The following is a 27,348-nucleotide window of genomic DNA, read 5'->3' on the forward strand; positions in this document are numbered from 1 at the left end:
ACTATGATGTACATTTTAATTTATTAATGTTTGTATCACTTTTTTTAATCGCGAAAAATAAGTAAATGATAAAAACGTTTCTTTTTCAAGAGATTTGGAATATGCCATCGAGGAAAAGCAGAATCACGTGACTTGCTTATTTTTCCCCTCTCCGAGCAGCATCACGTGACTTGTTGTTTAGCTCCTTCTTCCGGGTTTCATTCAACAAATCCCTGCTGGACTAATCGGTTGTCAAACTTAAATTCAAGCAATTTTGCGTCAAAATACGATGTAGATTTATATAACCAGCAATATCGGGCTCAATTTATAATATTTTACGAGCGTTGCGTAGATTAATTAACTCGTATCAAGACGTTAGTTTTGAATTAGGGAGGAAGCATGGCTGCTGTTGACAGTTTCCACTTACTGTATAGGGAAATTTCCCGATCGTGCGGTTTTTATATGGAAACTCTAGCCGTTGTGGGCGCTTTATACACGGCCAGCAAAGCTGTTATCCTGCTCAGGGATTGCTGCGTGCTGGTCAGGGTCCATTTCCTTCCTAGGATGATCCCCAACAGGAAGCTGAGGCAAAGATACGGAGACTGGGCGGTCGTTTATGGTAAGATAAAGCAGATTTATCATTCGCTACTTTCGACGGCGACAGACGTCCAATCCAGTTTAGCTGTGTCATCATGTTTTTTTCCCAATTACTCCATCATATCTTTCCCATCAGGCGCATCGGAGCCCTTGGCGCAAGCCTATGCCGAGGAACTGGCGCGTCACGGCCTCAGCATCGTTTTCGTCACCAACCGCCGTTTGGCCGTCAGCGACTTCGCCGCCAATCTCACCCAGAGCTACGGCGTGGAAACCATCTTGGTCCACGTCGACTCCGGATGGGATGAGGCGACGGTCAAGCCGGTGGAGGACGCCCTGAGGGGCAAAGACGTGGGTTTTCTGGTCAACTGCATGGACCGGGCATGCTCGGTCCAGCTGCTGGAAACGTCCCATCGCAGCTTGATGGAGGTGATGGGCGATAACGTCACGGGCGTCACGCTGCTCACCCGATCGGTGCTGCCGGGCATGCTGGAACGCGGACGAGGGGCCGTGGTCAACATCTCGTCCGGTGCGTGCTGTCGGGCGGCGCCCGGGAAAGTCACGCTCACCGCCGCTTCTGTGAGAAACATGTCGACGGGAAAATACAAAACATTCAGGGATGTCCAAAAGTTATTTTTTTCCCGCAGCAAAACATGCAAATATCAGTGAAAAGGGCTTGCACAAGAAGCTTAATTCAGTCTATTGCCATAAATGGCAGCTAATGAAGTTTTCTGAAAGAGGCATGCTGGGAAAAAAAGTTTGGACAACCCTGCTATACTTGAACATCTTTGCTGAAAAACTGTCTTTGTTATGTCATTTATTTGAGGGTTTTTTTTATTTCAGGGCTATTTGGATCATTTCTCCAGAGCGCTCCACCTTGAGTACGGCGCAAAAGGGGTTTTTGTTCAAAGTCTCATTCCATTTCAGGTCTGTTACCATAAAAAAAATGAATATAATGTGGAAAATATGTATTAAATATGGAACAGCATATCATGCAACAACATCAAAATTATATTTTAAGCTTGAAAACAACAATTTAAATCATTCATATTATAAATAAAATACTATTAATATTTTATTGATCATCCAAAAACGTTTATGATGAGTTATAACGTTATTAAAATCATTCTAATTAAGATCAAGAAAATTCCAATGGAAATTAATATATTTCAAATATCTTAATGTACTTTATTCAGAAATTTAAAATAAATTAAAAAAATACTTTAATTAGAGCTTGGTGATAAAATGATAATTATCGTGAAATAATTTTTGTCAACTATAATAAAAAATTAAGAAAAAAATTCCATAATTTAAAACTGCAATTACACCACTCCGCCATAAATGATGGGGTCGCTGCTGCGAGATTAACGCTAATTCCAGTCTAAATTGATGATTTTATTTCACATTGCACAGCAACTTTGGGTTTGAACTTGGCAAATTTATCAAAATAAAGATGCTTGTCAAATTTTTAATCAAATATTTAATAATGTTTTAGAATTTTAATTCATTTAAAAAATGTAATGAATCAACTAAAACCAAATGACTTAATATTACTTTCCATACACAACATTATCATTGATAACCTCAACGAAAAAAGGACTTTTTCCCTTACCGAGTCTCCAAGTCAGAATGATTTGGACGCCTAGTTAAAAATGAACGACGTACTTTTTCACAGATCGCCCCCAGTAATCATCGCCCGGCTTCGTCCACCGAAGGTTGGTTGGCGCCATCTCCGCAAGTGTACGCACACCACGCCGTCTCCACCCTGGGCGTGTCCAACCGGACCACCGGTTACTGGCCGCACACACTGCAGGTGGGCTACGAAAAAAAATAATAATAATAATGGGTTGGTTATGTGCATATTTGTGTACTTACAATTTTTCTGTGTGTTTTTTTCTTACAGTATGGACTGATGAAGTGCATCCCGGACTGGATTTGGGTTTTTGGCTGCCGAATGTTTATCGGATAAAACGTATTTTCTCGTTAGCGTGGTTTGTTATGCTAGCTTATCCTGGGAAATATTATCTAAAGAAAACAGAAATGTAAGGTTATATAATATATTAAAGTTATGAAGAACTTGTATGGTCCAATCAGTTTGAATTTCCAATATTTTGGAGTATTAGCTTATCTTAGCTTATATTATCTTGGGTTTGGTATTTATTTATTTATTTTTAGACATTGGTTGACAAAAAAAGTTATAATCATATTTGGCAACAATGCGTAATAGTGGTAGTGCGATAAAGGTTGACTAAGAAAGAACAATTGTATTCCTTTGGTGTTATAAATAAAGTTTTTTTTCAAGAAATTGTAGTATTATTTAATCAATATACTATGAAAGTATTGTGTTTGCCTTGAAAACATATTTACTGACAAAAAGGCAGCATTATACTTTTAATATATTGAATTTTGCATTGAAACAAACTTATTTGTTCAGTAAATAGTTCTGTTAAATGATGGAAATATTTTATTTTAACTTGAAAAGCTAATTTTGTTGACAAAGGCTTACATTATCAGCAAATTGAGTTTTTTCTTTGGAAGAAAATATATTTTTTTTCACATCAAGGTTATATTATCATATTTACTGCCTATTCTGTAATCCATTTAATCCTATTGAAAATACTATGTTTTTACCTGAAACGTAAATAAAGGTGTACACTATAAAAAATGCATTGTTTTCTTTGGAAAAAACATTTTTTGCTCACCTTCAGACTATATTAACCTATTTCAATTCTGCTTCTATCTCGATGAATTGTATCCAAATAAAAGCTTACACAGTGTACATATTTTGAGATGTTACAAAATGAAAATATGGGAATGAAAAGTAGCCATTTATGATGAAAAAGTACCTCCAGAAGTTTGCAGGCTGTCGTTATTTTGAAGGTTCGGCGTAGGCTGGAACCTTCCTGATAAGGTCATTTCGGAACAAAAGGACCACATGCTCACTTTCTCCCAGCCAGACGCCGGCCTTTCTACTCATCTCCTACTACGTCGTCGGCTTCTTCGTCAGACGGTACGTACATCTGCAAAAAAAAATTCTTAGATAATGTAGTGATTATGAAAACAAGAGTGCAATTTTCAATGTTTTTGAGCCTATAGACCATTTTTTGTTGCAGATTTCCAAAGCTTAGCTTCATTTTTTTAAAGAGAACTTTCTCTAAATATAAAGAAAAACTGTTTTATTAGTAAATATTGTATTGAGGTTATAGGGTCAAAGGTCACAGAGGTCTGGAAAATGTCATTTCGGGGTGACTAAAATCAGGGATAGCAAATAAAGGGTCAAAGGTCATACAAGTCAGACATTCTTTTTTATTTTTCCATTTTTTTTTTAATAATGAACCTGGCAACCCTAATTCCTGGAAAAAAAATAGCAAAAAAATAAAGCAAAATTAACATTCTTAAGAAAAAGAAAACTAAAAGTTTGGACTCTGCAACCCAACAAAAAAATTTTCAGACAACTTTTACATTAAAAATAACAGTTGTCATCTGAAACTAATTTATCAAACATTGCTTTTTATCGTTCCTAACTAACAGTCAATACTATGACTCCTTCTCTAACCACAAAAGTTAGCTTTAAAGTTCTTTTTTGTTTGTTACCAATGTCTTTGTCATTGTATATGTAGACCACTATCATCCAAGGTTAGGTGCAGCTCACAAAAAAAGATAGCGCTTGAGTTTTTAGTGTTTTTTTGGGGCGTCTATCGCCAGCTGCGAGTCCAATCAGACAAGTGTTTCTTTGCGTGACCTTCCAGGACCAAAAAGCGTGCGTCCGCCTTTGTCTTTGACGCCAGTCGCCATTTGTCTTTCCAGGTGCAAAATGGGCGAATGGGATCTTCTGGGTCGCCTCCTGGACAAAGTGCAGACGCACTCCACGCTCATCGGGAAAGTCTGGCTCACCGTCCTATTCATATTCCGCATCCTGGTTTTGAGCGTCGGCGCCGATAGGGTCACTTCCATTTCATATCATTTTTACCATTACATATTTTAACGCGTTGGCCTCGCAGTTACAGGGGTCTAGGGTTCAATCTACTACTACTACCACTATCACTACTACTGCTACTACTGCTACTACTACTACTACTGCTACTACTGCTACTACTTCTACCACTACTACTACTACTGCTACTACTGCTACTGCTACTAGTGCTACTACTACTGCTACTACTACTACTACTGCGACTACTACTACGACTACTACTACGACTACTACTGCTACTACTACTACTACTACTACTACTACTACTACTGCTACTACTACTGCTACTACTACTACTACTACTACTTCTACTACTACTGCTACTACTACTGCTATTACTACTGCTACTACTACTGCTACTACTACTACGACGACTACTACTACTGCTACTAATACTACTACTGCTACGACTACTACTACTACTACTCCTACTACTACTACTACTGCTACTGCTGCTGCTACTGCTACTACTGCTACTACTGCTACTACTACTACTACTACGATTACTACTACTGCTGCTGCTAATACTGCTACTATTACTACTGCTACTACTACTACTGCCAATACTACTACTTCTGCTACTACGATTACTACTACTACTGCTGACACTACTACTACTACTACTACTACTGATACTACTGCTACTACTGCTACTACTGCTACTACTGCTACTACTGCTACTACTACTAATACCACAACTACTACTACCACTGCTACTACTACTGCTGTGTTTTTATTCGGTGATTTTAAACGAGCCCCAAAAAAGTCACTCGAACGAGGGCGACGGGGACGCTAACGCAAATGGCGGGCACGCAGGTGTGGGGCGACGAGCAGTCGGACTTTGTGTGCAACACGCGGCAGCCGGGCTGCGAGAACGTGTGCTACGACAAGGCCTTCCCCATCTCGCATGTGCGCTTTTGGGCCCTGCAAATCATCGCCGTGGCGACGCCCACTCTACTCTACCTGGGCTACGTGCTGCACGTGGTGCACGTCGAGAAGAAGGTACGGACAATTCGGGATGGGGGTGCCGGCGAACGCTTTCAAACGACAAACGTGCGTTTGCAGTTAAAGGAACGCGTTCGCCAGCAGGCCGAATTGGGCGACCAGGCCTTGTTGTTCCTGCAGCGAAGTTTCAAGATTCCCAAGTACATCAAAGGTAGCGGCAAGGTGAGCTCACCTACTCTTCTACTACTACCATCTATCAAACCTTTTCACTGTATCACTTCTCATTTAATCTATCTATACACCCATCTTTGCAAGGTGAACATCCGCGGACGCCTCCTGCGCGCCTACGTCCTCCACCTGGTGGCCAAGATCGCCGTGGAGCTGGGCTTCGTGGTCGGCCAGTATTTCCTGTACGGCCTGACGCTGGACGCCCTCTACGTGTGCACGCAAAAGCCCTGTCCCCACCAAGTGGACTGCTTCCTGTCCCGCCCCACCGAGAAATCCCTCATCATCTGGTTCATGTTGGGCGCGGCGGCGCTTTCGCTCGCCCTCTGCGTGGCCGAGCTGCTCTACCTATGGGGCAAGGCCTTCAAGGAGTGCGCGGCTAGGCGGCGCGACTACACCGTCACGCCCGTCACGCCCGTCACGGTGGCGCCGCCCGGCGGGCGGGGGAGGGCGTACGCGTTAAAGGACGACGTGACGCAGAACGGCTTTAACGCCGAGCTAGAGATGCAAGGACGCAAGTTCGGCGTCAATGAGGCGCTGGGAAATGGGTTGCCCGGCAACACGGGGGAAATACATATCTAAAAAAAAGGGGTGTGGCATGTTAGATTTTCCATTATTTTTGTGTTTTGTGTTCATTCTATGTGTAATTTGTTCCTTTTCTTTCTAGAAATGTCATAATGTAAACTGTGTTGTACAATGGCGATCTTAGAAATGACGTTAGGATATGGAAGAGTGGTCATGTGACCAATACAGAGGGCTTTGTTCAGACTTGTAACAATTGAAAATGCAATGATTTGGTTAAGGCTTAGCAGCTACTAGTTCCAATCAGAAGTTGTAGTTTTTCTTTTGTTGTAATTATTTTGGTGTAAATAATAATATTGTGTTGTAATATTGATCTTGTTTCAGTTTTTCATTAAAAAAATTAAAAAGAAAATAGGTATCTTTTTAGCATAACAAATAATCCATTGACAAACAACAACAACAAAAAGGACATGTTAGCATTTAGCATTAGCATTGTCTTTATGTTTATAATTTTTAAATGAATGAAAGTTAATTTGCTGGTCTACGAGTGCCCCCAAAAAATTAAAATAGAAAATATTTCTTTTTTTAGAATAACAAACAATCCATTAAGAAACAACAACAAAAAGATTTGTTAGCGTTTAGCATTAGCATTGTCTATACGTTGATGATTTTTAAATGAATGAAAAGTTAATTTGCTACGATTGCCAAACAAAAATAGTTAACTTTTTAGCATTAGCATTTGTGTTGATATTTTTTTACATCAAATGGATTGGACGTCTCCACGTGATAAGCAATAGTTAACAAAACAAAAACTTGTGTGTTTTTAGCATTAGCATTTGGCATTGTTTTTAGCCTTCCTGCAAATATTGCTTTCTCTTCAACATGCACATTTTACCTTGAATGTTTTTTTTTCCATTAAAAAGTTGCTTTTTCACCTGTCAATCATTACTGCGGGCCAGTGCAAAGTGACACGCTGCCTGACACGCGTTGCACAATGTAGCCAATCATAGCGCCGCACCTCCCCTCACCAACTCCTACTCTGAAATCAAGTGGAAATACAACAATTTGAGATAATAAAAATAATAATAATAATCAAGAATTGCAGTGAAAGTAAATGTGATGAGTGGGAAAAGTATCACCCGAAATTTACTCGAGTGGAAAACTATTAAAAATGATTTTCTGTGCTTGTAATCAATAGATATTGAAGTAATCGAGTAGTAACTGTATTGAAGTATTTGTACTTCAACGTGGCAAGTCTCAAATGACTCCAAGGTTCAGATTAGAAGGCACACGGCCACAGACAGAAACACACCGTTTGGACTCCGTCATCAGGTAAGAAGGCAGCCGGAAAACAATATTATATTGCATTATATTAGCATAACATTTGAATATATATATTTTTTAATTTCCTTCAAAGGTATCGTTCCATTTTTGTATAGAAAGATGCTGTTTTAATTGGCCTTCTGTGGGATTTAACTTTGTTTTTGGGAAATTGACATCTGAAATGTGGAGGAAGATAGTTTTGTTATTATTATGATAAATGGAGTAGAAAATAATGAGACTATTTTTTAATGTTTTTAATATCCAATGGTTCGTTTTCATTAACAACTAAAATGTTTCCAATTTGTGATCATTTTACATCTAATACCAGTCAATTGATCATGTGACAAAAAAATTGAAAGTTCGAACTGATTTTTAGGTTTCTTTTAGAAATGATTCAAATTAATGAGTGAAGGTCAATTATGTTATGAACAAAAAAAATCTGAGTGTTGGGAATTTATGTATATTTAAAACAAATTAGTGTTAAGAAAGAGAAAGTCGAATTCCAATCGAGGATCTTCGCAACGAGAGAATGAAGTTGACAGGTTAGCTTAGCTTAGCTTAGCCAAGGAAACATCTTGAGATCATAAATCCAGAAACTGTCAAGTTGATCTGCCAAATCAAGGCCCCGCCCTCAGATCACCTCCAAAGTCCGGGAACCCAACTCCCAAGTATTTCCTCTTTCCAGATCCTCCAATCCAAGATGGGAGACTGGGGCTTCTTGTCGTCCTTACTGGACAAAGTCCAATCGCACTCCACCGTCATCGGCAAGATCTGGATGACGGTCCTGTTCCTGTTCCGCATCATGGTCCTGGGCGCCGGCGCCGAGAGCGTGTGGGGCGACGAGCAGTCCGACTTCATCTGCAACACCAAGCAGCCCGGTTGCGAGAACGTCTGCTACGACCACGCCTTCCCCATCTCCCACATCCGTTTCTGGGTCCTCCAGATCATCTTCGTGTCCACGCCCACCTTGGTCTACCTGGGCCACGCCATGCACGTCATCCACCGCGAGAATAAGATCCGGCAGAAGAGGGCCAGCCCCGGGGGGACCCTCTACGCCAAAGCCCCCAAGTACACCGACGCCAAAGGCAACGTGACCATCAAGGGAAACCTCCTGGGCAGCTACCTCACCCAGCTGTTCTTCAAGATCCTCATCGAGGCCGCCTTCATCGTGGGTCAGTACTACCTGTACGGTTTCATCATGGTGCCCATGTTCCCCTGCTCCAGGGCCCCCTGCCCTTTCACCGTCGAGTGCTACATGTCGCGACCCACCGAGAAGACCATCTTCATCATCTTCATGCTGGTCGTGGCCTGCGTCTCGCTGGTCCTTAATGTCGCCGAGATCTTCTACCTGCTCTGCACCCGCTGCAAGAGGTCCAAGAGGTCCAAAAAGCGCCCCGGGGGGAACTCGGTGGAGAACCCGATCCAGCTCAAGTGGCCGAGCCAGGCGGACGCCATCAAGGACAACGAGAAGAACCTGGACAAGGAGATCGAGAAGAACCTGGACAAGGAGATCAGCCAAAGCTTGGGTGGGATTCGGGACGGGGCCAAAGAGGAGAAACCCTTACTCTAGAGTCCTCAAAATGTACCCCCAAAAAATGATTGGGTGGAAGGGGTTTAAAATGTGCAATGGGAATCATGATGATATTTTTGCTGGTCTGTTTTTCTAACTTGCTGTGTATGCACTGTTTTGTTGTTTTTAGCTAAATCATTAAAGTTTGATATAAAAAAATCACTTGTCAGATTTCAGTATTTATATTATGATCGTATGTTGAGGAATTTCCTTATACACAGCTGTGTATAATGACAATAAAGGCTTTTGATTTGATTTGGTTTGAAAAATGAAGAAAAATAGGGAGACTAGAGCAAGATTAGATGGATGTGTGGATATGTTAATGTAATTTTTTCAATAGCTCCCAAACTATTCAACGTATCAACACCAAATTTACATTAAAAATAGATGATTACTTTCTGTTTATTATACATCTTTTAGTTTTTCAACAACACACTCCATTTATTAATTATTAATTTATTACTGTTATTATCGCCTAATTTCTTCAATAGCCCCCAAAATATTCGACGTATTAACACCAAATTTACAGAAAAAATAGATGATTACTTTCTGTTTATTGGACATCTTTTAATTTTTCAACAACACCCTCCATTTTTTAATTATTAATTTATTACTGTTATTATCACCTAATTTCTTCAATAGCTCCCAAACTATTCGACATATTATCACCAAATTTACAAGAAAAATAGATGAATAATTTATGTTTATTGTACATCTATTCATTCTTTCAACAACAGCCTCCATTAATTAATTATTAATTTATTACTGTAATTATCGCCTAATTTCTTCAATAGCTCCCAAACTATTCAAAGTATTAACACCAAATTTAGAGAAAAGATAGCTTATTCCCTTCTGTTTATTAACCATTTCTTAGTTTTTCAACACCACTCTCCATTTATTAATTATTAATTTATTCCTCTTATTAGCGCCTAACATTTCAACCAATCTTATTTTTTTCATCCCAATAAAAAAATCTTGGAACTTTATCAATGAAACAATTCCTTTATCTTTTGTCACATCATCCTATCAAGGCTTGTAATCCAAAAAGTTGTAAAAGAAAGTCTTGTACATACATGCAACGTAGACAAAAAATAAAAAAATTAAAAATTGAGCAATAATACGAGGAGGGAGTCGTTTGGACTTTAAAGCACAAAATACTGCGTAATCATTAACGCAGCAAAAAGCGCACGTAGCTTCGTTTTTTTATCATTTCCAGCAAAACAAGGCGAGTGCCTTTCCAACACAAACATACACAAACACACACACACACACACACACACACACACACTTGTGCAGCCTGAGCAAAAACTCACCTTTGCCTTTAACTCTAATCGAACAGCATTCGAACAGCACACAACTGGACACCGGCACCCTCCGTTTTTTTCTATAATAAGGTAAGAAATTCACATTTAATAAAAAAAAAACATGGAAAAAAAACCTCTGAATATTTACATAATCATTAATCAATAATGTCCTTATTTTACCTTAAATAAAAACAAGGGAGTCAAAATAATCAGTCAAAATTGAATATATCTTCTACATATTTTCCTCTTATTTTACTATATATTACGTCTAAAATGAACTTTTGTACGACTGTTACAAAGTACTTTAACTTCCGAACATGTCTGTACACAATTATTATTATTTTGCATAATATAACAACTCATAAGAACGTGTTTGTATAATTATGTGCATTTTTGTAAACACTTACAATCACACATTTTCATATTTATACAATGAACATACAGACATAATTGTAAATTTTTGAATTTGTTTTAGTTTTAAGGAATTTGGGAGACATTTGAAAAAATAGCTACGCTCCAAAACACACAAAAAACATTTTTCACAGAATAAACACATTTTTTTGTCCATTTTCAAGTGATAAATGGAATATTTAGAATAAACACATTTTTTTGTCCATTTTCAAGTGATAAATGGAATATTTTAGGCTATTTTTATTGCCTGTGGGCAAAGAATTGAAGAATAAACACTTTTTTGTCCATTTTCAAGTGATAAATGGAATATTTTAGGCTATTTTTTATTGCCTGTGGGCAAAGAATTGAAGAATAAACACATTTTTTTGTCCATTTTCAAGTGATAAATAGAATATTTTAGGCTATTTTTATTGCCTGTGGGCAAAGAATTGAAGAATAAACACATTTTTTGTCCATTTTCAAGTGATAAATGGAATATTTTAGGCTATTTTTATTGCCTGTGGGCAAAGAATTGAAGAATAAAGCATTTTTGTCCATTTTCAAGTGATAAATTGAATATTTTAGGCTATTTTTTATTGCCTGTGGGCACAGAATTGAAGCTAATGTTGCTAATGTTAGCAAATAACTCTTAACAAAAAATTCAGCTTCCAACATCGGATGACTCGCTTTCAAATTTATTTTTTATTTTTTTAAAACACGCCTTAGTGCGGCCAATCCGATCGAAGATGGGCGAATGGAGCTTTTTGGCGTCCCTCCTGGACAAAGTTCAATCGCACTCCACCGTCATCGGCAAAGTGTGGCTAAGCGTCCTCTTCGTCTTCAGGATCATGATCTTGGGAGCCGGAGCCGAGAAGGTCCGCCGCTCTTTCCCATTTTTTTTTTGGCGCCCTTAAACGACGGCTTCCTCGCTAACCGGAGGTCTTCCGCCGCTTCCAGGTTTGGGGCGACGAGCAGTCCAAGATGGTGTGCAACACCAACCAACCCGGTTGCAAGAACGTCTGCTACGACCACGCCTTCCCCATCTCGCACATCCGCTTCTGGGTCCTCCAGATCATCTTTGTGTCCACGCCCACGCTGATCTACCTGGGCCACGTCATGCACGTCATCCACAAGGAGAACAAACTCCGCGAGAAGACGCTGAAGAGCGGCGTGGCCTCGCAAAAACTCCCCAAGTACTCGGACGAGAGGGGCCAGGTGAAGATCAAGGGCGACCTGCTGGGCAACTACGTGACCTCCATCGTCTTCCGCGTGATCCTGGAGACGGCCTTCATGGTAGGCCAGTACTACCTCTACGGTTTCATCATGGAGCCCCGGATCGTGTGCACGAGGGCGCCGTGCCCCTTCACCGTGGAGTGTTTCATGTCCAGGCCCACCGAGAAGACCGTCTTCATCATCTTCATGCTGGTCATGTCCTGCGTGTCGGTGCTCCTCAACGTGGTGGAGGTCTTCTACCTGGCTTGCTCCGGCAGCGCGCGGAGGAGAGCCAAAATGGCCGCCAGGGGGATGCGTTCGCCGTTGAGCGACGGCGGTTTTGCCAAAGCGTGAGCGGACGATTGGACAAAATGGCCGCCGGCGGTGGAAGAACCCGCCAAGAACTCTGAAACGTCCTCCCGTGGTACCTTATGACAACTTTTTTTAAAATTTTAAATTCAATTTTCTTGTAGGATATCAATTATTATTGATATTTTCATTCGCCTAGCTACAAATCTAGCGTTATTTTCAACCCTCACGCTTCCATTGACGGTTACAGTCGTCCAATCGGGTGCCTCTCTTCGCAAGTAGGCGTCCAATCCATTTGGGCTGGGAGGGCCTCTCCGTTCAAATGGTTTTTAATTTAAAAAATGTGCTGCCATGTAAATTATATAAAATAGAATGTAAATAAAAAAAAAAGATTTTTATAAAGTACTACACGTGCTGTATGTAGTATTTGCATTTTGTAATGTTTTACAGATAAAATGTAAGGGTGAGAGATAACTTGTGTACTTTTGAGAGTGAATAATAAATTTTTAAATAACTATTTATGACTTATTCCACTCGTTACGACTTCAGTTTCATGTTTGTTGCTTTTTATATCCCAAAAATTATCTGGAATTGACTAATTTTTATTAATAGTATAATTTCATTACAATTTACGTGTATATAAGTATTCCTACACTTTAAGTTTTAAAATTCAGTCAACGTAAATATATTTTTACGGGCCAACAGTGACGTCTTGTGGCCACACTTGGTAAGTGTACGTCATAGAACTCAGACGTCAAAAAGATTCAAATCATTCAAACCAAAACACAGCCTTTTGTTACTATGAAATACATTTAATGATCATAATTAATTTCATATTTCTTTCTTTTACATGATGTGAATGATCTGATTATCCATGTATTAATCAAGTAAATTCAGTATTTTTTTAAAATTTTCTAATACATCATTTTTGTGATAACTTTGCAATTTTTCGCAACATGAAAACTTCGGATTGACTGAAACAAAACTCGAGTTCGAGTCTGAAAAATACCTTTGTAAGGTGCTTTTAGGAAAACGTAGATCGCCGACGTTTTGGACGTTCACGGGCCCAAAGGCTTCCTGTGCGTCAGCGTGCAAACCACGCCCCCTTTGGGTCGCAAGGTGCCCACGTCGCGGATTCCGAAGCTCTGGCCGGGCGTCAGGGCAAAGTTGAACCTCTGGAGGAGCTTGGCCATCACCACTTTGGCTTCCATCTGTCCAGAGAACACAATCAGGTTCTTCTCGTTGTATAATTAAATCATAATATTAATTTTAGTTGTTTTTTTTAATCACCTGAGCAAAGTTCTGTCCCAGGCAGGAACGTGGACCGAGAGAAAAGGGGAAGTAGGTGTAATATGGCCTTGAAATAACCAGAGAAATCATACCTGAAGATTAAAAAATAAAATATTGGCGTGGAAAGTTGGATGGGAAAAAACCTTACTTGGGTGCATCGGGGTCAAAGTGATCCGGGTTGAATTCCAGCGGGTTCTTGAAGAACTTTTCCATTCTGCTGGACACGTAGGAGCTAAACTGAATTGCGAGGAGGAGGAAAAAAATATTTTATGAATAATTATTTGATTTTTTTTTTGTTTAAAATGTCATGTCTTACAATACAAGTGGCGCCAGCTGGAATGTGGACGCCGTCCACGACCAGGTCGTGGAGCAGATCGCGCGACGTCCCCGGAGCCGTCGGGTAGATTCGTAATGTTTCTTTGAGAATCTTTAAGGGGGGGGGGGGGGGGGGGGGGGGGGTTTGGGGGTTAAAATATTTTGGTGCAGTTGCACAATTTGATTAAAATGTTTACCTTTCCAAAAAAAAACATAGCAAAAGCAAATTGGACCATTTTCAGGTCTTTTCACAACTTACCTGAGCTAAGCTAGCTTGTTTGGTATTAATTAATCAAAATAAATAGATTTAAACAGACGCTTTTGGTCCAAGTCCTCTTTTTGAGCTCTTAATGGTAAAAATTCCCATTAGAATTTTTTTTTAACATGAACATTTTGATTTTTTGGGAGTTTTTTTCTTCTTAAAGACTCATTTATTTTGAAAATAATATTGTAAATGTAAAAAAAAAAATGTATTGAGATCTTCTGCTATCTGTTAGCTCGTTAGCTTACCTGCGAGAGGTAAACGAGCTTTCCCAGATCGTCGTAGCTGATTTCCCGTTTCATCCCGACCACGTCGTCCACTTCCTTCTGAACTCTGCCGCCAAACAAAGCCAAAAATGAAAATGGCGTCCCGTCAAATTCCAGATGGATTTATTTTCCTATCTCTTCTCACTTTTCCAAAATATCGGGATTCCTGGCTAACTCCATGATGCAAAACGCCAACTGGTTGGCGGTAGTTTCTTGACCTGGATGAACCCCACCCCCCAAAAATCAAGTTTTTTAGCCTCGAAAGGCGTCACCGTGGCAACGCTAAAAACCCGCGTGACTCCAATCGGCTTAAAAATCTCACCAGCGATGAAGAAGGTGACAAAATTATCCAGCATGAATTCCTCGTCTTCTTTGCTCATACTTTCCTCTGCGGGGCGACAAAAATAAAAACTGTTTATTTCGCAGACTTTTCCGCAAAAACACCGACCTTTTCCTGCCGCTTTGATGATCTGCGTCAGGATGTCTTTGGGCACGTCACCCCCGTTGTGGATGGCCTCCCGTCTCTTGGTGATCCACTCGGAACCGGTGGAGCGCAATAGTTTGCAGGCGGCGCGCACTTCCTCCACAAAAGCCCAGTTTTTAGGATTAAACTTTAAAAGCAGATTAAAGTTGTAACACAACATGACTCTTATGTAAATGAATACTCAATTTCAAGCCTAAAATTTACGACTACGCCGTACCCGAAAGAAAACGTCCCGTAAATTGTAAACCATCCCTCTCAGGCACGTATCGATGGCCTCGGGGAAAGGCGACGCCTCGTTCTCCAGCAACTCCAGATCGATCCCGAAGGCCACCTGAAAAGACCAAGCGACGTCGGCGAACGCCACGCGTCTCCCGAGACGCGGCCTACCTTGACGATGACCCCCAGCGTGACCTTGTTGACCAACTCCAGCATGTGAGCCTCCGACTTTTTGTCGGCCAAGTCCGACAATTTCCCCATCAGGCTCTCGGCTTGCTCGTTAAACGTTCCCGTCAGACTCCTCAAGTACCTGTCCGAGGGGTCAGGTCAATTTGGGAAGAACAGTTCCAACACTTGCCACAGGAGGGCAACAAAGCACAGCATGCGCTTGTTATCAAACGGGTTTAATGTTCCACACCTTTCTATTTCTCCTCCTAATGACTATAAAAACACGTTCTTCAATACTCACAGGCTACTAAAGGCAGGGTCCATGATCCGACGTTGTTTATACCACAGATCGTGATCTCTGGCCGTAACCAAGCCATTACCCAAGAACCTGCAGAACACAAATATGTAGCGCGTTTACTGTATCGCTTTATTTAATCTAAGTGGGGCAAACGGCATCGTTTACCTTTGACCAAACATACTGAAGAGGCGTGTGTGCAGAAACATATCTTTGGGATACTTTGAGGACATCAGGATTTCCTGAATGCATTAAAATTCGCCACTGGAGTGGATGTGAATGGCATTTAAAAAAAAATGTAAATTGATACCTTGACTGTTTCTGGACAGGTAATGATGACAAGGATGTAATGAAGAACATTGATTCTGTAGACAGGTCCATAAATCTCGGCCCTTGCAAGGTAAAAAAAATGACAATGTCACCACTTGGAATAAAATAATATCAAAAATAATTCTAAAAACATGATATTTACCATTTTAGAAACAGGTCGTGGGTCAATTCGTCGTTTTTCATGGCTCTCCAAAAAGCTGGAGAGTGTCCAAAGAGAAAACTTTGAGAAAAATAAAGATACCTTTTTAATTCCAGGTGAACGGATGTTAAAGAAATATGTTTTTCATTCTTCCTTACTTTTCCCTCGGCGGTCCAGGTATGTGATCATTCTTCAGGTGGATGTACTTGATGTAGGCGCAGTAGCCAATCAAGGCTACAAACAACAAAAACAAGAGTAAGACGATAATATGTGCAGTAAGGACGAAAAGAGAATGTATGAGCGACATTTTTGATCGATAATGTTTAGTCCGAATGAAGTTCGGGGGCGTTTTCACGAAAGGTGGGGCAGGACAACTCTCATATGCAACGTCATAATCATGCGCCAAACGCCAGCTCGTTTGTTTATGCGTCCATGCAGTTTGTTAAACTAACTATAACTCACTTTTAACGGTAGCACAATTACATTGACAATTTCAATTACGGTTTAAAATGATATGGTGATTGAAAAATTTGCCAGGTTGATATTTAGTTTTACTTTTACGTTAGAAAACAACGTGAAATTCTGAGCACGTCTTGACGTTTTTCTTCCAACTCTAATGTTTTTTATAGACATTGACACAAATAAATCAACCTAAAGTGCATCTTTGTGTTTTATTTTGATATCAAGGCTAGAAATGAACGTTAATACATACCCTTTAAAATAAATCAAACTTAAAACTCAAGCCCAACACTGACCTCCTCGGGCCACCCTTAGTAACTGCAAGGAATGTTGAAAATTCAATTTTCGCTTCAATAAAAATAAACCCACACTGATCACTATTCATCAGAATTTTGAGCATTTTTAATAAGGAATCATGTACAAACATTTGATATTTCTATGTACAGGTCATCATAATTCTAATATGAAGAATTTATACCCACAATAACACATTTTCTGTAGCTTCTGTGATTCTGACTGGCAACGAATCATCATGTTTTATTTCCCCACATGCCGAAATAGGATGAGCATTGTGTTTAAATGTCCACTTATCCAAAGGCAAGACCGTGTATGATATTTAATCCAAAGTATGCGTATGGTGCGTTATATAATGAACGTGCAATAAAATCCATTTTGAAAATAAAATACCTTCCGACTGCCAATGACAAGGGTGAAAATTCATAAAATAGAATTAACCATAGATGCAAGAAAATAGAATTGATATGTCAATCATCACTGACTGTAAACTTTTGACATGCAAACACAAAAAAAGATGCGAGCAGTCATCATTCCAAATGGCACGGTCAGTCTTATGAGCGCCTAAAAAGTTCTCGGCTTCTCCGTTGGAGCTTTCACGGCGTCCAACCTCCGGGGCCTGGCGGCCATTTTCTGCTTTGTCCCTCGTGTTGTTGACTTCACGTCTCTTTTCGATGCTGTCACTCTTCACATGAAGTCGTCGGACTCGTAGCCGCCCTGTTGAGACGGGTTTTCATAAATCATCTCACCAACTGGTTAGCATGGAGCCCGTTAGCGTCCGCTCACCTCGTTGGTCTTCATGTTTTCGTCTTTCATGAGTGAAGTGTAGCACCTGGTTGAAAAAAAGTCAAAATGGGTAAACGCCGCAAAAAACAATATTTTGCATTTGTGAACTGACTTGAGTTCGTCCATCTCCTTCTTCTTCTTCTGTTCTTCCTTTTCGCGCTTCTTATGCTCCTGAAGCTGAGCTTTCTTCTCGTTGCGTTCCTCGCAGTCCCTGGACTCCTTCTCGGCCGCCAGATCGGGGTGGCGCTCATCTTTGGTCTTCTCCAGTCGATTCACAATCTCGTTGACTTTCTTCTCCACGGCTACCGTCTTCACCTGAAACGACAAAATAAGGCGTTGACGCAAAATGCAGTGAGAGAGCATCTCCATTTTCTGACCTCCTTATGTCGATGGAAGCCGATCTGACCCACGTCCATGTCTCCGGTCTTTTTCAGGTTGGCCCAAGGCGTGTAAACCACATTGATGTTGCTCATTTTACAACCTGGCAACACAAATCTGCCCTCAATCTCTATTTGATTTGATTTGATCTCGAATTCTATGACATTCAAACCTTGTATACTGTTGTTTTTCACTAGCTGGGCACAGTCTATCAACACTTCTGGTGGAATATCGTTGATCGTCACACCCTGGCAGACAAAATACAAATATAAATGACAAATAGTCCACGATCATCATGTTATCTGTGTTTACCTTTGGTAAGCGGAGATAAACGTGAGCCGAAGACAGTTTGTCCACATGAAACCTGTCAGAAAAGTTTTGTTTTAAGTCGTAAACTTGTAGCTGTCAGTCAATTTGAACATTATTTTGGTTGTGGTGGAACTGACCAGATATCTTCAGGCCACCCATATTTGATGAGATCTTCATCTGTGTGGAATAAAAGTGCAAGTTCAAATCAAAATTCCACAATAAATGCATGACTAGCGTGTGTAAGCTTACTTTCATATTTGTCTTTTCCCATATAAATGGTGTAAGGAGGCTCCACCACTGCACAATATGAGCGCAACATGAACCACTTAGCTAACAGTTAGCAAGACGAACAACTTACCGGCACTTGTGAAGTAAAACACCATTTTAACAATATTAAAATTAAGAAAATAATAATGATAATAATTGACAACGTCTCCGATGTGCTAAATGTTGTTTCACGGGTGGAATTATTTCTAAGACTTGACGCGTGGAGCAGAAAATTAACCCCGGAAGTTGTTGTCAAACACTGACAAGGAAGCATTAGTCGACGTCCCCTACAAAAATAAAATGTATACAAATTGTATTTTGTCTTTCATCATATTTATATTAAATTCAAACAACAATTGTTGTTTTTATTCTTAACATTTAATTTTTAAAATAAAAGCGTCAGAGTAGTGGTTTAAAATACCCGATAAAGCACTATTTTACAATACTCGTTGCACATTATTAAGTTGGACGTAATTTTACGATGTTTAGGTGTGTTTTATAGTTAAACTTATAATATTATAATACTTAAAATATTTTAAAATAAAATGATTATTGTCGGAGTTATTATCTTTTATTCCTAAAGTAAATAACCGGAAAAGATTAAATTCCCGCGTATTACTGTTTCCGGATACTTTGATCGCGCGCCGTTCAAAACACATTGAGGAAACGCGGGCAAAAAGAGAGCCAAAGCTCTAATTTTACATTATTTTACAACACTTACGGCTAAACTATTTTATCTACTATTACTAAGAGCATTTTAGGTAAGATATGTGCAGTTTGTGTCGTCATTTTAAACCGAAGTGTTTTAGCCGGTTAGCTAACGTCGAACCTTACGCAGTTAATTTACTTGCATTGCTAACGTTAAAACATTAAATATAAGTTTCATGTCAATGCGTATTCGGTGCTTTAAAAGCTACAATGTTTAATGTGATAGAATTATCCCATCAATTGTTGAATTGGCGCAAGTTTGTAAGTCATATTACATATTATTACGAACTATTATTTTGTTGAACCGGCAAACAGTTTGATTAGAATTTTGTCAATTGCATGTCGACAGTCGCTTTAATATAATATATTGAACGGAATGTATGTTTTTTTTTCTCCAATTTTGGTCTAATTGTTCACTTCGTCTGTCTTAAACATGTCAACAAAGGTTTATATTCATAAACTAGTTTTGGAAATGATGCCTCATTTGATTACTTATGTATTTCTATGCTACACCATCATTATAACTCAATTTCCAGGTGAACGACTTAAAAATGATGCCCTTGAGCACTCGTAAGAGAAAGCTGTCCTTCGACGACTCGAGCAGGTAAGACCTACAACCACATTTTATGGACGCACATAGTTTATTTTGAAACCGTTTACTCCCTTCCTTTAAGTCACCCAACCGAGGATCAAGAGCAGGCATCCCCTATCAAGAGAAGATCGCCCAGAAAAAGACTGGCTGTACTTTTGAACAAGGAAAACCATCCGTCGCCTCGCAAAACGACGGGTAAGGAAGAATTTTCAAACGAAATAGAGACTTTTTAACCAACTTGCATTTGTCCTTTTCCCCAGGTTTGCCGGTAATGGAGACGAGCAGCTTTTACGGGCCAAAGAAGAGCGTCTATCTCACTCCCCTGGAGAGAAAAGCAGTGAAGGAATCCCTCCCTAGCCGCCCTCCTCCGACGAAGACCCCAATTATTCCGAAGAAAAACAACAAGACGACGAAAAGCAAGCGGACAAGTTCAAACTTCCTAGGTTTCACCACCAAAACCAAGACCATCAAATTGTCCAAGATAAACTCGCCCAGGTTTGTGAACGATAGCAACACAAAATTCAGATTTTCTACGACCAAGTTATTTCTTTTTTGCCATAGCAACTCGTCCAACAAGGCCCCCGAAGCCAAGAAATCCATCACCCTCACTTTCAACCACATGAAGAAGCCCAAAACCAAGATTTTCGTGGGAGCCGCCTTCTTCAGCACCAGCAAGACAACGAGCTCCATGTACAAGAGGGCGGCCGCCCACAACGGGAAAAGCAAAAAGGACCAGCCTAAGAAGCGAGTCTGGCCTGAGAAGAAACCAAGCATTCCACGGGTTGAAAAGAAATCAGCGGCCACAAGCACGTCGGATCCAAAGGAGTTTTTCAACATTCTGAGGTACTTATTAATTCCACTTAAATATCACAAACGGCTCCTAAAATTCTCTCTTTTGTTCCATAGTTCCTCAAAAGTCCTGGCCGAGAAATACCACATCACAAAGGAGTTGAAAATAGTGCTCACGAGAACCAAAGTTCAGCCTTCCGGAGGCTCCGCCTACTCTTCCGAGGTGGCTTAACTCATTATAAACGTTCAATTTAACATCATTATTCATCTTGAACTTTTTATCCTGATCAGGCTGAGCCGGTTTGCGATGGTCAAAGTAATGTCGCTACGCCACCCAAAGGTAAGGAACAAAATTATGATTTTTTGAGCATGCCAATTTAATTTAAAAAAAAAAATGTTCCAGAATCCGGCGCCGTCTACCCCATTTTTGGATCTGCTTCCAAACGGTGAGGCAATTTTTCTTGGTATATTATGCAACAAACCAAAAATGGTGAAATACAGGAGCCCTTTAAGAGGAATTTTTCGCTTAGGCAAACAAATTTGAAGCATTTTTGAGTTGGCACTCTATTTATATTTATAATAAAATCCCCTTCAATATTTAAAAACAAAATAATTGTTCTTAATTTATTTACATAAGATAAAAAAAATCTCTTTCAGCTTGTAGAAATGTTATTTTAAAGCCATTTGAGCAAAACATAGTGTCAATCCACATGCTATATTTACAGTTTGACGCCATAATTTAATAATCCGTCTTCTCTTTCCTATAAAACCAAAAGTTCAAAGAGCACGCCGACCCAGCCATCGCCGCCCACCAAAGAGCGAACGACCCGCCGGCGGAAGAAACACGACCATGACCAGCTCATCATTGTACGCCGCTACTTTTGTTATCGTGGTTATTTTGTACCTTGCTCAACTTTTGTCTTATTTCCAATCAGGACGCCGGTCAGAAGCAGTTTGGCGCCACCAGTTGCGGCTCGTGCGGGATGGTGTACAGCGCCGACAACCCGGAAGACAACTTCCAACATGAACAGTTTCACCAGTCCGTCTTGGAGTCCATCAAATTTGTGGTAAAGAAGATCATTGTTACAGTTAGTGGTATTTTTTCCAGGTACCAGTAGGGCTAAGTTTACTACCCCCCAAAAATATGATGGCATTTACCAATATTACTTGTCGTATTGTTTTTTTTTTTTTACCAATTTTTTGATCAATATCAACAAACTATATTTAAAAAATGTGGTATTTTTTCCAGGTACCAGTAGGGCTAAGTTTATTACCACCAAAAATATGATATTTACCAATGATATTACCTGCCGCATTTAAAAAAAAAAAAATTATTTACAATTTTTGGATCAATATCGACAAACTATATTCAAAAAATGGTGGTATTTTTCCAGGTACCAGTAGGGCTAAGTTTATTACCCCCCAAAAATATGATGGCATTTACCAATATTACTTGTCGTATTGTTTTTTTATTTTTACCAATTTTTGGATCAATATCAACAAACTATATTTAAAAAATGTGGTATTTTTTCCAGGTACCAGTAGGGCTAAGTTTATTACCACCAAAAATATGATATTTACCAATGATATTACCTGCCGCATTTAAAAAAAAAAAAAAATATTTACAATTTTTGGATCAATATCGACAAACTATATTCAAAAAATGGTGGTATTTTTCCAGGTACCAGTAGGGCTAAGTTTATTACCCCCCAAAAATATGATGGCATTTACCAATATTACTTGTCGTATTGTTTTTTTATTTTTACCAATTTTTGGATCAATATCAACAAACTATATTTAAAAAATGTGGTATTTTTTCCAGGTACCAGTAGGGCTAAGTTTATTACCACCAAAAATATGATGGCATTTACCAATGATATTACCTGCCGCATTTTTAAAAAAAAAAATTATTTACAATTTTTGGATCAATATCGACAAACTATATTCAAAAAATGGTGGTATTTTTCCAGGTACCAGTAGGGCTAAGTTTATTACCACCCAAAAATATGATGGCATTTACCAGTGATATTACTTGTCGCATTTTTTTAAAACCAATTTTTGGATCAATATCGGCAAATTATATTTAAAAAAAATGGGACATCTCTAAGATAAACGTTTGTTCACTTAGCTTTGGTATTAAATAAAAAGTTTTTTTTTAAATTCACCTCAAATATTGCAAACTGGTGGTTTTTGTTTTTGAAAATCTATAGAGAGAATACCTGTCCAATTTTTGTCTTTGTTTTGAAGGGTTGGAAGAAGGAGCGAGTGGTCGCCGAGTTCTGGGACGGAAAAATCATCCTGGTCATGCCGGACGACCCCAAGTACGCCGTCAAAAAGGTATCGTCTGGTTTCGGACTCGCGCCATCTCCGCCGACAAAGTCCTTCCGAGTCATTCGTTTTTCTAGGCAGAGGAGATGCGGTGCCTGGCGGACGACGAGCTGGGCTTTCAGCAGGTGGCGCTGAGCAGACCCTCACAAGCGAAGACATACCTGTTTGTCAACAGAGATCGGACCGTGGTGGGCTGCCTGGTCGCCGAATCCATCCGACAGGTTAGCGGTTAGTCCGAGGATTTGGAAATGAGGGTTTTAGATCAGACGGACGTCTCTTGACTTTCAGGGCTTCAGAGTTCTGGAGCAGACCGATGGGTCCAAGGACTTGACCAAGGACGACTTCATGGATCGGCACCGGGCCTGGTGCTGCTCCACCGTCCCGGAGAAGGCGCTGTGCGGAGTCAGTCGCGTTTGGGTCTTCAGTCTGGCTCGCCGACAAGGCGTGGCCCGCCGGATGCTGGATACGGTCAGGTAGGCGGCCATTTCTTTCCCAAAAATGGCGGCGGGTGTGCTTTTTATGGCTACATAAATTGGGTTAACGCCATTTTTTTCTCCCTTTCTCACCCAAGGAGCACCTTTATGTACGGCAGTCTCCTGACAAAGGAAGAAATCGCCTTCTCCGACCCGACGCCGGACGGGAAAAAGTTTGCCACGGCGTACTGCGGCACCCCCAGGTTCCTCGTCTACAACTTTGTGGCGTGAAGTGAGCCGCCGCTGACTTGGGATGTTAGTTTAGCTACTTTCTACTATTTAAATCATTCACCAGGAGCCTCGTGCCGGTGACATTTATCCGCGTCAATGGCAGGTGATTCAACTCAGGCTTGAGTGTTTTGTATTTGCTGTAGTTTTATGCAGATGTTTCTATGGAAACGACTCCCTGGTTGTTCTTTTTAAACACTTTAAGGCTGACTAACGGCTGTTTTCCAGAGTTTTAATGTTTTTGGGGGAAGATAATTTGTTGTAAAAGGGTTCAATAAACGGCTCTTATCATTTCCTGGATTCTTTTTAATATATACTTTGAAGATATTGGACAACAGATAAGCCAAAAAAATACATAGGCTTCTAGATCGTGTAGAACAAGAAGATAAAAAAAAATTGACAAGTAGATGGGCATCAAACCTCAGCTCCGCCCTCCAGCGCTTGTACGATGTCCGCGGCCGAAGGTCGTCTTTGGGGGTCCGACTCGGTGCACACGAGGAAGAGCTCCAGCATCTTCCGGTAGGACTCCCCCAGGGCTTCGATGTCCAGCGGCGGCCGCGTGCCCAGTCGGGCGTAGTAGCCGTCTTCGTCGAAACTCTCTTCAATCGACATGTCTGTCAAAAATGCAGATGTATGAAATTAAACTCAGGGTCACCTGACCTAAGATGGCCGCCTGCCTGACACAAAAAGGGCCCATTGGCATCTTTTTCAGAGGATTGGAATCAAGTAAAAACAGATTTAGAAAAATCTTTTGCTGTGGCAGTTAATGAGTTAAGATGTGAAAACTATTTTGACACTATTGAAATAAAACTTGAAGTTAAAAAAAAGTAAATGTACAAAATATCACCACTGAAATAGCTCCATTTATTTTGGTGCTTCACAACTAAAAAAATGATGTGTTTTTTCTGCTTTGTTTAAATCTCCCCTTTATGATTATAATTTTGCGTTACGTCTATTTAAATTGGGTGGACAAAAGACGCTTGGGTACTATTTTACTTTTATCCGCTACATTAATAGAGTCCCGTGCAAAAATGTGTGATTGGGACATCCCTAATAAAAACCTTTGTAGATATTTCATCATAACCAAAGCGCTTCTCACCTTCATCTCGCTCCTCCTCATCGTCACGATCCGACATGTCCATGTGAGGCATGGCCAGGGTCATCATCTCCCAAAGGGTCAAACCGTAGGCAAAGATGTCGGCCTTGTCGGTGATGACGTGGTCCTCCAAGACCTCCTTGGGCAGCCACGGTTCCGTGCCCACGTACTCCTCATCCGGATTCGACGCTGGCAAACAGGTTTTACGCGTCACCCACAAAAACCGGCCGTTGCGCGTCCGCTATTTTTTCCGCTACCTGTCATGTTCTCGTCCAGCTTGAGGGACACGCCGACGTCGCAAATCTTGACGGCGTCAAAGTCCCCCTTGATGACCACGTTGCCGGACTTCATGTCGCCGTGTAAGATTTTTTTCTCTTTGTGAAGATACTGAACACAAAAGCGCGGTGTCAGGTTTGATACAAATCAAAACATGTATTTTTTTCTTCTAACCTGCAGTCCACGGGCCACGTGAAGCGCCACTTTTTCCACGTTGGCGGCGGGGAATGGCGGAAGGCCGTCTTCTCGGCGCGTCTCGATGAGGTCGTGGAGCGAGCGTTCGCCTCCGAACTCCATGGCGAGACACTTGGAGCCGTCTTTGGCCGTGGCTATCGCCCGGAAACCTTGGTTCAAACAGACATGGGTTACATTTGGTAATGATATTAGACGCGTTTGGCTTTTTCAATCTTACCGACAATGTTGGGATGGTCGATTCCCTTGAGGACCTCAGCTTCGTCCTTCAGACGCTTCTGATATACGTCAGCCTGTTGGGCAGTACACTTGGTGTTGAGCTTCTTGATGGCCCACGGCGAGGCGGTGTTCTTCCCCACTCTAAAAAATCAAATGAAAGAGTCAGTCAGGCCTTCTTCAGACTGTAGCGACCAGTCAGGCTTTGGTTTGTCAATCAAATTCACTTAGAAGGCATTAAAGGAACTTGCCTGTCCATCAGATAAACACTGACTCCCGTCCCGCAACCGAGTTTTTTCATGAACGGCGAGGCGGGGATGTTGATGGGGGTCCTTCCGCCTTGGTTTTTGACGCTCCTGATTCTGCACATCTCGGGAGAGGTGAATTCAGCCATTCTATTGAAATCAAAACATGAAAACATTCATTAAATGTGATCCATGTCTACTCAGACCTCAACAATAATTAACTCAAGTATAATGAGTTTTAAAGCTTCACCCTGAAGTTCACAAATAATGAATATCATTATTTATTTGTGTATTTCAAGCTTTAATCTCAAAATACACTTGAATAATGACAATTAAAGCATTAATTTCCATTCAAAACGATGTCTACAAGTTGTTTGACTTACTTACTCACTTTTCTTGGTGTAATAATGATTCTTAAACATCTAAAGGCTCGTCAAGATGTTAGAAATACTCAAATAAAGGAATGATGAAAGCGTAAATAACCGTAACTAGAGCAGATGCTAGTTAATATTAGCAACAACGATAGCATTGACAAAATGGCGACGGCTCCGTCAACGGGCAGTTATATTTCACCCAAATAAAGAGCATTTGAATTAAATACAAACGAAGTTACATTTTCCCACCGTAAATAGGAAGCAACAACGATGAGTGTTGAAAATTACCCCGCCGAAGATTCAAAAATGTCGAACAAACGTCACTGCCGTCGACGGCAGCCTCGGAAGAACAAACAAAAGTGAAGATACATTAAATATTCGACGCGTAACGTTTATAGTCAGCATGAATCATCTTCCAAACAATACAAATTAAAAATAACCATAACGTAAGTGATCACAATGTCACTGAATTGAACCACAAGAAATTTGCGTAATTGTCATTCACTTTTTCTCCACAGGAGGGCAGTGAGGTTAAACAATTGAACACGATTTGACTTGATAATTAAGTTATACAATCAAAACAAACATTTTCCACAGAAATTAAATTTGCAAAGTTCCCTTGCCCCGGCCAACAGTCATTTATCATTTCATCAACTCTAAAAAGCCTCAACAATGCAGGCCTATCTGTATTTTTATGTTGTTATTCTTCTGTGTAGTGAAGTTTTCTTTTTTTATGACTTGGCTGTCTTTATTATTAATAGTTGGACATGTGTCTTCTTCAGTTGCAAGGATAGTTTGTTCCCTTTGAGCTGTTTTTGGAAGACAACAGCGCCATTTGGTCATCAATCACTGACCTGCTTAACTTATCAACACAATCAGCACATTGTGTTCCTTTAATGAATATACATTTGTCTGCTCAATGCCAAAAAGTGGCATTGACCTCCATAAAGTACCCCCTCTCCACACAGCGCAACTTGTCCCCCGTCCTATCACCTTTGACCTTGCTTGAAGTATTCCTTTGAGGCCGAGGAGCAGGAATGCAGGAATTGCTTCATCTTTCCTCACTATTCTTCTTTTATTCCCCCAAAAGGGGAATTGAATCCATGTTTTGCCGCTTGCTTTATCGTCCCAAGACGGGTTTATTCAACCACATGTCCACAAAAGTGGTAAAAAGGACAAATTTAAACGTGTCCCAGTGACATATCAAAACGCATTATTTACGCAAAC

At 40.4% G+C, this 27,348-nt stretch overlaps 8 protein-coding genes across 11 annotated transcripts; 5 read left to right on the plus strand and 3 right to left on the minus strand.

Moving 5' to 3' along the window:
• Positions 1-140: 140 nt before the first annotated feature.
• Positions 141-3,216, plus strand: hsdl1 (hydroxysteroid dehydrogenase like 1). Its single transcript, XM_077587276.1, has 5 exons — positions 141-598; positions 713-1,152; positions 1,417-1,500; positions 2,249-2,386; positions 2,477-3,216. The coding sequence occupies exons 1-5, from the start codon at positions 379-381 to the stop codon at positions 2,540-2,542; spliced, it is 948 nt and encodes a 315-aa protein (XP_077443402.1). The 5' UTR covers positions 141-378; the 3' UTR covers positions 2,543-3,216.
• A 237-nt stretch (positions 3,217-3,453) lies between these two features.
• gja11 (gap junction protein, alpha 11) lies at positions 3,454-6,605 on the plus strand. Its single transcript, XM_077587801.1, has 4 exons — positions 3,454-3,583; positions 4,381-4,516; positions 5,363-5,548; positions 5,612-6,605. Exons 2-4 carry the CDS (start codon positions 4,388-4,390, stop codon positions 6,296-6,298), a joined length of 1,002 nt encoding a protein of 333 aa, XP_077443927.1. The 5' UTR covers positions 3,454-3,583; positions 4,381-4,387; the 3' UTR covers positions 6,299-6,605.
• Positions 6,606-7,517: 912 nt separating this feature from the next.
• gja13.1 (gap junction protein alpha 13.1) lies at positions 7,518-9,309 on the plus strand. The gene is made up of 2 exons (XM_077586740.1): positions 7,518-7,570; positions 8,247-9,309. Exon 2 carries the CDS (start codon positions 8,262-8,264, stop codon positions 9,129-9,131), a length of 870 nt encoding a protein of 289 aa, XP_077442866.1. The 5' UTR covers positions 7,518-7,570; positions 8,247-8,261; the 3' UTR covers positions 9,132-9,309.
• A 1,073-nt stretch (positions 9,310-10,382) lies between these two features.
• Positions 10,383-12,863, plus strand: LOC144064310 (gap junction Cx32.2 protein-like). The gene is made up of 3 exons (XM_077586741.1): positions 10,383-10,525; positions 11,552-11,700; positions 11,783-12,863. The coding sequence occupies exons 2-3, from the start codon at positions 11,572-11,574 to the stop codon at positions 12,389-12,391; spliced, it is 738 nt and encodes a 245-aa protein (XP_077442867.1). The 5' UTR covers positions 10,383-10,525; positions 11,552-11,571; the 3' UTR covers positions 12,392-12,863.
• Positions 12,864-13,137: 274 nt separating this feature from the next.
• On the minus strand, positions 13,138-16,490 carry LOC144064307 (cholesterol 24-hydroxylase-like). Its single transcript, XM_077586735.1, has 15 exons — positions 16,270-16,490; positions 16,115-16,192; positions 15,953-16,034; positions 15,811-15,884; positions 15,649-15,735; positions 15,351-15,489; positions 15,181-15,294; positions 14,928-15,090; positions 14,802-14,867; positions 14,625-14,697; positions 14,462-14,546; positions 13,953-14,063; positions 13,785-13,873; positions 13,637-13,703; positions 13,138-13,557 (listed from the first exon to the last, which is right to left on the minus strand). The coding sequence occupies exons 1-15, from the start codon at positions 16,416-16,418 to the stop codon at positions 13,405-13,407; spliced, it is 1,530 nt and encodes a 509-aa protein (XP_077442861.1). The 5' UTR covers positions 16,419-16,490; the 3' UTR covers positions 13,138-13,404.
• Positions 16,491-16,950: 460 nt separating this feature from the next.
• Positions 16,951-18,871, minus strand: ccdc25 (coiled-coil domain containing 25). The gene is made up of 9 exons (XM_077586743.1): positions 18,696-18,871; positions 18,587-18,634; positions 18,475-18,514; positions 18,341-18,392; positions 18,201-18,276; positions 18,028-18,131; positions 17,763-17,965; positions 17,651-17,696; positions 16,951-17,581 (listed from the first exon to the last, which is right to left on the minus strand). The coding sequence occupies exons 1-9, from the start codon at positions 18,718-18,720 to the stop codon at positions 17,552-17,554; spliced, it is 624 nt and encodes a 207-aa protein (XP_077442869.1). The 5' UTR covers positions 18,721-18,871; the 3' UTR covers positions 16,951-17,551.
• Positions 18,872-19,224: 353 nt separating this feature from the next.
• On the plus strand, positions 19,225-23,949 carry LOC144065003 (N-acetyltransferase ESCO2-like). The gene is made up of 14 exons (XM_077587936.1): positions 19,225-19,365; positions 19,849-19,916; positions 19,987-20,099; positions 20,165-20,399; positions 20,466-20,747; positions 20,811-20,916; positions 20,973-21,033; positions 21,097-21,139; positions 21,470-21,560; positions 21,629-21,760; positions 22,941-23,030; positions 23,099-23,242; positions 23,310-23,494; positions 23,593-23,949. The coding sequence occupies exons 2-14, from the start codon at positions 19,864-19,866 to the stop codon at positions 23,723-23,725; spliced, it is 1,668 nt and encodes a 555-aa protein (XP_077444062.1). The 5' UTR covers positions 19,225-19,365; positions 19,849-19,863; the 3' UTR covers positions 23,726-23,949.
• A 64-nt stretch (positions 23,950-24,013) lies between these two features.
• pbk (PDZ binding kinase) lies at positions 24,014-26,570 on the minus strand. Of its 4 annotated transcripts, none has more exons than XM_077586736.1 (7): positions 26,371-26,570; positions 25,754-25,897; positions 25,507-25,646; positions 25,269-25,438; positions 25,076-25,205; positions 24,822-25,007; positions 24,014-24,336 (listed from the first exon to the last, which is right to left on the minus strand). In XM_077586736.1, the coding sequence occupies exons 2-7, from the start codon at positions 25,894-25,896 to the stop codon at positions 24,137-24,139; spliced, it is 969 nt and encodes a 322-aa protein (XP_077442862.1). In that variant the 5' UTR covers position 25,897; positions 26,371-26,570; the 3' UTR covers positions 24,014-24,136. The 4 variants fall into 4 exon arrangements, with proteins under 4 accessions (XP_077442862.1, XP_077442865.1, XP_077442864.1 ...); XM_077586739.1 differs by having other exon boundaries at positions 26,410-26,566; XM_077586738.1 differs by lacking the exon at positions 26,371-26,570 and adding an exon at positions 26,139-26,362.
• Positions 26,571-27,348: the final 778 nt, after the last annotated feature.

This window comes from Stigmatopora argus, chromosome 19, assembly GCF_051989625.1.
Source record: "Stigmatopora argus isolate UIUO_Sarg chromosome 19, RoL_Sarg_1.0, whole genome shotgun sequence".
NCBI lineage: Eukaryota > Metazoa > Chordata > Actinopteri > Syngnathiformes > Syngnathidae > Stigmatopora > Stigmatopora argus.

What these genes read in the sequence shown, in the direction of transcription:
- hsdl1 (XM_077587276.1), top strand. Translation starts at nt 379, where the DNA reads ATGGCTGCTGTTGACAGTTTCCACTTACTGTATAGGGAAATTTCCCGA. An exon ending in AGACTGGGCGGTCGTTTATG is followed by an intron (nt 599 to 712) that starts GTAAGATAAAGC and finishes CTTTCCCATCAG; the next exon opens with GCGCATCGGAGCCCTTGGCG. An exon ending in TCACGCTCACCGCCGCTTCT is followed by an intron (nt 1,153 to 1,416) that starts GTGAGAAACATG and finishes TTTTTATTTCAG; the next exon opens with GGCTATTTGGATCATTTCTC.
- gja11 (XM_077587801.1), top strand. Translation starts at nt 4,388, where the DNA reads ATGGGCGAATGGGATCTTCTGGGTCGCCTCCTGGACAAAGTGCAGACG. An exon ending in TGAGCGTCGGCGCCGATAGG is followed by an intron (nt 4,517 to 5,362) that starts GTCACTTCCATT and finishes GCGGGCACGCAG; the next exon opens with GTGTGGGGCGACGAGCAGTC. An exon ending in TGGTGCACGTCGAGAAGAAG is followed by an intron (nt 5,549 to 5,611) that starts GTACGGACAATT and finishes GTGCGTTTGCAG; the next exon opens with TTAAAGGAACGCGTTCGCCA.
- gja13.1 (XM_077586740.1), top strand. Translation starts at nt 8,262, where the DNA reads ATGGGAGACTGGGGCTTCTTGTCGTCCTTACTGGACAAAGTCCAATCG.
- LOC144064310 (XM_077586741.1), top strand. Translation starts at nt 11,572, where the DNA reads ATGGGCGAATGGAGCTTTTTGGCGTCCCTCCTGGACAAAGTTCAATCG. An exon ending in TGGGAGCCGGAGCCGAGAAG is followed by an intron (nt 11,701 to 11,782) that starts GTCCGCCGCTCT and finishes CGCCGCTTCCAG; the next exon opens with GTTTGGGGCGACGAGCAGTC.
- LOC144064307 (XM_077586735.1), bottom strand. Translation starts at nt 16,418, where the DNA reads ATGTCGCTCATACATTCTCTTTTCGTCCTTACTGCACATATTATCGTC. An exon ending in CCTGTCCAGAAACAGTCAAG is followed by an intron (nt 15,885 to 15,952) that starts GTATCAATTTAC and finishes TAATGCATTCAG; the next exon opens with GAAATCCTGATGTCCTCAAA. An exon ending in CAGCTGGCGCCACTTGTATT is followed by an intron (nt 13,874 to 13,952) that starts GTAAGACATGAC and finishes CTCGCAATTCAG; the next exon opens with TTTAGCTCCTACGTGTCCAG.
- ccdc25 (XM_077586743.1), bottom strand. Translation starts at nt 18,720, where the DNA reads ATGGTGTTTTACTTCACAAGTGCCG. An exon ending in GCTTCCATCGACATAAGGAG is followed by an intron (nt 17,966 to 18,027) that starts GTCAGAAAATGG and finishes TTGTCGTTTCAG; the next exon opens with GTGAAGACGGTAGCCGTGGA. An exon ending in AAAACATGAAGACCAACGAG is followed by an intron (nt 17,582 to 17,650) that starts GTGAGCGGACGC and finishes CCGTCTCAACAG; the next exon opens with GGCGGCTACGAGTCCGACGA.
- LOC144065003 (XM_077587936.1), top strand. Translation starts at nt 19,864, where the DNA reads ATGATGCCCTTGAGCACTCGTAAGAGAAAGCTGTCCTTCGACGACTCG. An exon ending in CCAAGTACGCCGTCAAAAAG is followed by an intron (nt 23,031 to 23,098) that starts GTATCGTCTGGT and finishes TCGTTTTTCTAG; the next exon opens with GCAGAGGAGATGCGGTGCCT. An exon ending in CGGATGCTGGATACGGTCAG is followed by an intron (nt 23,495 to 23,592) that starts GTAGGCGGCCAT and finishes TTCTCACCCAAG; the next exon opens with GAGCACCTTTATGTACGGCA.
- pbk (XM_077586736.1), bottom strand. Translation starts at nt 25,896, where the DNA reads ATGGCTGAATTCACCTCTCCCGAGATGTGCAGAATCAGGAGCGTCAAA. An exon ending in CGACCATCCCAACATTGTCG is followed by an intron (nt 25,439 to 25,506) that starts GTAAGATTGAAA and finishes GTTTGAACCAAG; the next exon opens with GTTTCCGGGCGATAGCCACG. An exon ending in TGAGGAGGAGCGAGATGAAG is followed by an intron (nt 24,337 to 24,821) that starts GTGAGAAGCGCT and finishes CATTTTTGACAG; the next exon opens with ACATGTCGATTGAAGAGAGT.